At 42.4% G+C, this 7,500-nt stretch overlaps 1 protein-coding gene across 1 annotated transcript; it reads left to right on the forward strand.

Annotated features, from left to right (window-relative positions):
- Positions 1 to 2,372: 2,372 nt before the first annotated feature.
- On the forward strand, positions 2,373 to 5,407 carry LOC126986679 (uncharacterized). The gene is made up of 3 exons (XM_050843033.1): positions 2,373 to 2,396; positions 3,829 to 4,233; positions 5,167 to 5,407. The coding sequence occupies exons 1-2, from the start codon at positions 2,388 to 2,390 to the stop codon at positions 4,219 to 4,221; spliced, it is 402 nt and encodes a 133-aa protein (XP_050698990.1). The 5' UTR covers positions 2,373 to 2,387; the 3' UTR covers positions 4,222 to 4,233; positions 5,167 to 5,407.
- The last annotated feature ends 2,093 nt before the right edge of the window (positions 5,408 to 7,500 follow it).

Consider the following 7,500-nt stretch of genomic DNA (forward strand, 5'->3'; position numbering starts at 1 on the left):
TCTCACCATTACGAAAACTGAACACGAAAATAAAAATATATATAAACAGCACCGAAATTTAAACTGCCATTGTTCGCTGATTTCGGGAGCATAATATTTTTTGCTTTGTGTTATTTTATTTCCACCGTTTTTTCCTTTCTTTTTTTATTTCCTTCCCTCTTCCGTCTATTTTTTTCCTTCCTTCCCTCCCTCTCTTTCCCTTTCCTTCCTTTTCTTTGCCGACTTCCTCTTTTCTTCCTCCTTACATCCTTGCATCCTTTTCTCCCTTCCTTCTCTCTCCTGTCTCCCTCCTTCTTTCCTGTTCCTCTTTCCTTATCCACTTCCCTCCTTTCTTTCTCTTCTTCATGTTCCCCCTTCCTCAACTCTCCATTCCTCTTCCTTTTTTCTCTCCTCTTCTTCTCTTCCTTTCTTCTTTTGTCTTGCGTCCTTCCTTCCTTTCCTCTTTATCTCCCCTTTCTTTACCCTTTCTCTCTTTATTATCTTCTTTTATTTCAACGTTTGTTCTTTTTCTTCTTCTTCCGTATCTTTGCTATCCTTACTTCCCATTCCTTCTCTCTCTCTCTCTCTCTCTCTCTCTCTCTCTCTCTCTATCTCTCTCTCTCTCTCTCTCTCTCTCTCTCTCTCTCTCTCTCTCTCTCTTTCTCTCTCTTCCTTCCTTCCTCTCCTTTTTCTTTTTTGTTCTAATTTTTTCCTGTCCCTTCCTTCCTTCCCTTCAATCCTCTCTTTTCTTTTCCCCGCCTTTCCTCTTTTTTCTTGCTTCTTCCTTCCTTTCACCTTTTCTTAATCCTCCACTTCTTCTTTGTACCTTATTTCCCTCCTTCTCCTCCTCCTCCCTTTTCTTCCTTCCTCCATACTTATATTTCTCCCTTCTCCACCCTTTCATACTTCAACCTCCCTTCATTTGATTCTCTCTTTCTTATCTTTTGTGTTCCATTTCCTATCTTCCATTCACCGTTCCCCCCCTCTTTCCTCCCTTTCCTCCTTCTTTTATTTTTTTTTCTCTCTCACCTTCCCTTTGCCTCCCCCTCCTTCCCTTCTCTCCTTTTAACTTTCTCTCCACTTGAATCACTAACGCCTTTCCTCTACTTTTCTTCTTCCATTCTATTATTTTTTATTCTTCCTTTCATCCTTTCCTACATACTTTTTCTCTCTTTTCTTATCTTCCTTTATTTCCTATATTTATTCCTCTCCTTCTCTTCTATCCTCCTTTTCTCTTCACCTCTTCTCTTTTTTTTTTTCTCTCGCCTTCTCTACCCGTTCCTCCTTTCCTTCCCTTTTTCAATTTATCTTCTTGTTCGTTTTTTTCTTCCCTCCCCTTCCTATCTTCCTCCATTCCTCTTCTTCCTCTTTCACCTCTTCCCCCTATTTTTTTCCCTCCTTCCCTCCCTCTCTTTCCCTTTCCTTCCTTTTCTTTGCCGACTTCCTTCCTCCTTACATCCTTTTCTTCCTTCCTTCTCTCTCCCTGTCTTCCTCCTTCTTCCCCGTTCCTCTTTCCTTACTCCCTCTCTCTCCTTTTCTTCCTTTATTCATTTGTTCACTGCCTTCCTTCTTCCTCTATTTCTTCCCTTCCTTTTCCCTCAAACGTTCCTCCTTTCCTCCCCTCCTTCCGTTCTCTCCTTAATTACTTCCCTTACCTTCACCTCTTCTGCCTTCCTTTCCTTCTTCCTCTTCTTCTTGTCCATTCCTTCCCATTCTCTCCCTTTTCTCGGCCCCTCCTTCCCTTCCTCTCCATCCTGGCGTCCCTTACCTCCCTTCCTCCCACCACTTCCTCTTCCTTATTCTCTCTCTCTCTCTCTCTCTCTCTCTCTCTCTCTCTCTCTCTCTCTCTCTCTCTCTCTCTCTCTCTCTCTCTCTCTCTCTCTCTCGATGGTTTGACCGGGAGTTGGGAATTTGGAGTTGCGGAGGGAGGGAGGAGAGGGGGTAGTGGGTGAGGCGGGGGGTGAGGGAGGGGGAAGGAGTGTTACATAATAGCAACATTAAATTAGAACATGGAGGAGGAGGTGGAGGAAGAGGAGGAGGAAGGAAACAGGGGAGAGAGAGGGGAGGCAGGGAGGGGCAGAGAAGGGAGGAGGAGATTGTGGTTGGGGAGACCGGCTGGGGGTTGGGGTGTCACGTATTGAGGTGTGGTGGGGGGTCAGAGAGCCTTGTGGGGGGGGAGTGAGGAGGAGGGGGAGTCCATTGTAAGAGGGGGTGTGGCAGAGTCCGGGGGTGCTGGGGGAAGGGGGAAGGGAAGGTGGGGGTCATTTTCAAAAGGTTCCGGGAGTGTGTCTTTGTGTGGGGGTGAGGGGGGGGGGTCATGTGGGGGGTTAAGGGGGGGGGGTGACCGGTTGGTGTTGCATTATAAATAGACGTCGCGGAGAGTCAATGCCACAAGTCAACCCGACAACATGAAGGCAGTAAGTGGTTCAGGAACTAACTAAGTTACCCCAATACCTGTTTAATAACTTTACCTGGTTTTCTCAATGTCTACCTGGTTCACTACTTCAACTCTCGGTCTAATTACTTCACTTGTCTCGTTCTATTTACCTGCGGAATTATCTCACCAAATTTTCGCTCTTTCTAGCTTAATAACTTCACCTGTTTATCGCTGTGTACCTTGATGGGTTTACCTGGCTATCTCCCTCTGACTACCAGCTTGATTTCTTTACCTGGTTCTCGGTCTAATTATTTCACTTGTCTCGTTCTATTTACATGCGGAATTATCTCACCAAATTTTCGCTCTTTCTAGCTTAATAACTTCACCTGTTTATCGCTGTGTACCTGGCTGTTTTTACCTGGTTATCTCCCTCTGACGACCTGCTTGATTTCTTTACCTGGTTCTCGCTTTGTTTACCTCCTCAATTCCTTCAACAGGTTCTCACCGTGTCTCTTAATTGCCTCACCTGTCACCTGCTCTGATTATCTGTTGCATTGCTTCACCTGGCTGTCTTTCCCTGTTCGCCTAGTTCCATTACCTCGCTCGGTTTTCGCTCTGTCTATCTTTTTCATTACTGCACCTGGTTGTCGGTCTGTCTACCCGGGTATGTGTGTTCTTTACCTGTCTGTCTTCCTACCTGTCCACTTGTACATTTACCTCCTCCTCTGCCTGTCTGTCTGTCTATTTGTCTGATTACGCATCTTTCACCGGTATATTTGTCTGTCTTCTTACCTGCCTTTCTACCTGTCTGTTTACTTGTACATTCTCTACGCCTCCTCCGCCTTCTGTCTGTGTCTGCTTCCTCATCGACGGGTGACCAACTGTCTACCTGTCTGTCCTCATGCCTCTTTATTGATTTATTGGTCGATCGGTCCGTTTCTGTCTATATATATGCTCTTCCTATTAATACGTACAATTGTGAGTTGTTTGATTACAAATGAACGAAAGAAGTGACAAATTAACGAAGAGAGAAACGACTCGATCGGTCTAGCTGCATATGGTATCATTTATTTCTTTGAACATTTTAGTAAGAAGAGTAAGCAAAAGGTACTAGGTAAAAAGTAACTAAAAACTTTAGTAGGAAGAGTAAGCAGAAGGTTAAAAGCAAGTATCAGGAAACCTCTCCTCCCGAAATTGACCTCTCTTTTTGGACACTCCTTTGACCTCTATTCAGGAGCAGTAAGTAGGGGGCTTATTTCTTATATTTTTCTTTACGCCCTTGAACCGTCTCCTTTGCTGTAAAAAAAAAAGTAAAAATAGGTATATAAAAAATGTTTAAATACGTAAGAGAGTATGGAAGGAACAGTTTGTGAGGCAAGGAGACGCTGAGCGCTGACAGCCGATGTGTTGTGTTGTAGAGCTTGACGAGCTTTATTACTGCCAAGCCTCAGCACTGTGTTGCTGTGTTGCAGGTGTTTGCAGTCCTGAGCGTGCTCCTCCTGGCGGCCCTCGCCCTGGCCAGCCCTGAGCCTGAGCCACAGCCCGGCTACGGCGGCTACGGTGGCGGCTATGGTGGCGGCTACGGTGGCGGCTACGGCGGATATGGCGGTGGACGTGGCGGTTATGGCGGCGGCTACGGCGGCTATGGCGGTGGACGTGGCGGCTTTGGTGGCGGCTACGGAGGTGGACGTGGTGGTTATGGTGGCGGTTATGGTGGCGGTTATGGTGGCGGCTATGGTGGCGGCTTCGGCGGTGGACGTGGCGGTTATGGTGGCGGCTATGGTGGCGGCTATGGCGGTGGACGTGGCGGTTATGGTGGCGGCTATGGTGGTGGATATGGCGGCCATGGTGGCTACGGACGCTAAGGACGAGGCAAGGTGTGTGTGTGTGTGTGTGTGTGTGTGTGTGTGTGTGTGTGTGTGTGTGTGTGTGTGTGTGTGTGTTAGGTCACTTTATCATGTGCATTACGAGTATGACTGTATTCACCAAGACAACGGTTTGATTTGATATAATCTGTTAATTAAGTAATAACAAAATTTAAATCGTATTGTATTATATGTCATTACACAGTACTTGTTTTTTGAAAGACGGACGAATGAGTGTTAGAAAAAAATTCATGAAAGGCATTTATTTACAAGTATTACATTATCAGCCTTAACCTGGTAGCTGCGGGGATCATGTTTCTTAAAGGCCCTTCCCTCTAAGCGAGAAAAATGAGAAAAAAACATCACTCACACAAACCATTTCATAATATATATCAACGCATTTGTGATCAGTTTATGCATCATCTGTTTTTTGGGGTTTATATCATGGCTAAAATTTGGCCCGTCGCTGCTACACGGTAAAGCCACAAATTTGGCCCGTCGCTGCTGCCAGGCTAAGGGGGAAATTTGGGTACTCGGTCGAAAAATGTCGATTCTCCCTTAAGGGATTAATCTGTTCACTGATTTTTTTTTAATTGTCAAATTATATAATTTATTGAAGTTTTAGGCAGTCAAAGTTACGGTATTTGAAGGCAATTTTACTACACTCCAGTATCCAAAAGTACACTTGATTCCTCAGTGCTAGTGTAAATCCATTTTATATATTGGTTGATTTTTCACTCAAAAGTACGATATCCGTCCCTTAAGCTCCTCAAACACAAACACGCTCATTGACCTGCTCCCTCCCACACATACATGCACAAACAGCCTTACACACCACATATAAAAAACACAACCCATACATTGACCCATCTATACCCCCCGCCCACACACATACCCCCCCCCCCCCCCCATAACATGACTATAGTCCCATGTCTTCCCCCACAGACGGAGCCCCCACCTGCTTGCTGTGTGTGTGGAGCGAAGGGGTTCAGCTGACGAAAAGACGTTTATCAAGAGAGAAAAAAAGAGAGAGCTATAAGAAAAGAAGAGAACCATTACTTGATTCCCCCCCCCTCGCCCTCCCCCCCACACCAGCACTCCCAAACAACAACCTCCCCAGTGTTTCTTGTTTTTTCTACGAGTCTTGTTTCTAATATTTTCTTCAATAAAATTTCCAAAACAGTGAGTTGTCTGTGTTTGTGTGTCCTTGTACTGGTCGTTGGAATAAGTTGTTGTTTTAATAATCTATGTGTAGTAACATTTATTTAAGTCAATTGTAGTACCGTTATTATCGACAAAAACAATAATGGGTCCACGAGAACTGGCGGAGATTTTCCTTCAGGGGTGGACTCGCGGACTTGGTATCATTGCTTGGGTAGTCGTGCTGCGTGCTTATTGGCCTATTTTTTAACTCGTTCTGATGCGCATAAAATTGACTTTGTATTCCGTTCTGATGCGCAAAAAATTGACTTTGTATTCCGTTCTGATGCGTATAATATTAACTTTGTATTCCGTTCTGATGCGCATAAAATTGACTTTGTATTCCGTTCTGATGCGCATAATATTGACTTTGTATTCCGTTCTGATGCGCATAATATTGACTTTGTATTCCGTTCTGATGCGCATAATATTAACTTTGTATTCCGTTCTGATGCGCATAATATTAACTTTGTATTCCGTTCTGATGCGCATAATATTAACTTTGTATTCCGTTCTGATGCGCATAATATTGACTTTGTATTCCGTTCTGATGCGCATAATATTAACTTTATTCCGTTTTGATGCGCATAATATTGACTTTGTATTCCGTTCTGATGCGCATAATATTGACTTTGTATTCCGTTCTGATGCGCATAATATTAACTTTGTATTCCGTTCTGATGCGCATAATATTGACTTTGTATTCCGTTCTGATGCGCATAATATTGACTTTGTATTCCGTTCTGATGCGCATAATATTAACTTTGTATTCCGTTCTGATGCGCATAATATTGACTTTGTATTCCGTTCTGATGCGCATAATATTGACTTTGTATTCCGTTCTGATGCGCATAATATTGACTTTGTATTCCGTTCTGATGCGCATAATATTGACTTTGTATTCCGTTCTGATGCGCATAATATTGACTTTGTATTCCGTTCTGATGCGCATAATATTGACTTTGTATTCCGTTCTGATGCGCATAAAATTGACTTTGTATTCCGTTCTGATGCGCATAATATTGACTTTGTATTCCGTTCTGATGCGCATAATATTAACTTTGTATTCCGTTCTGATGCGCATAATATTAACTTTGTATTCCGTTCTGATGCGCATAAAATTGACTTTGTATTCCTACCAAAACCTTTTGTGAGTTGTAAGGTAACAGATTGCACCGATGAAAACTAATGCAATAATATCTTTATTGATAAGTATGTGCCTTTTGAACTATTATAAATTAAACAAACGACATTCATAACAAAACTAAGTCAGAACTGCGCGTAAACGGACAATGCCCAGCGACTGTTGAAGCTGGGCATTCTTTACTCCTCTTTACTACTATAAAGTGTTAGGCTACAGTCTAATTAACTCATTTATTGTAAGATTTCTTGGTATATTTTTAGGCCTGGCTTGGTCATAATGTGTAGTGATGCTACGGAGTCATAACGGAAACATTGGTCTAGGGCAAGAACCTTCTCTTTTCTCTCATCGTCCTCTCATTATTCCAAAAATATGTGGGTAATAAACTAATAAATAACCGGATCTTTCCGGTTATACGAACTATCGATTTTTTGGGTATTTTTACATTTTTTCAATGTATTTTTTTCCGTAGAATCCTAAAATGACAATTTTTTTTTGGAGAAACCAATAGGTAAAAAGTTATTCAACTTTAAAGCTATTTATTCCCTATGTAATACTGAAGAAATGCTAACTTTCATTTTTCCTCTCTTTCAGGTCAAAAATCACCTAACCTAACCTAACCTAACCTAACCTAACCTAACCTAACCTAACCTAACCTAACCTAACCTAACCTAAACTAACCTAACCTAACCTAACCTAACCTAAACTAACCTAACCTAACCTAACCTAACCTAACCTAACCTAACCTAACCTAACCTAACCTAACCTAACCTATCCTTTCCAGGTATGTCTTACATTTGATAAAAGAAAGGAAAAATAAAAGTTTGCATTTCTTCAGTAATGCATAGGAAATAAATAACTTTAAAGTTGAATAACTTTTTATCTATCCATTTCTCCAAAAAAACAATGTTATTTTCGGATTCTACGTAAAAAAATAC

The sequence above is a fragment of the Eriocheir sinensis genome, chromosome 62, assembly GCF_024679095.1.
Source record: "Eriocheir sinensis breed Jianghai 21 chromosome 62, ASM2467909v1, whole genome shotgun sequence".
Classification (NCBI taxonomy): domain Eukaryota; kingdom Metazoa; phylum Arthropoda; class Malacostraca; order Decapoda; family Varunidae; genus Eriocheir; species Eriocheir sinensis.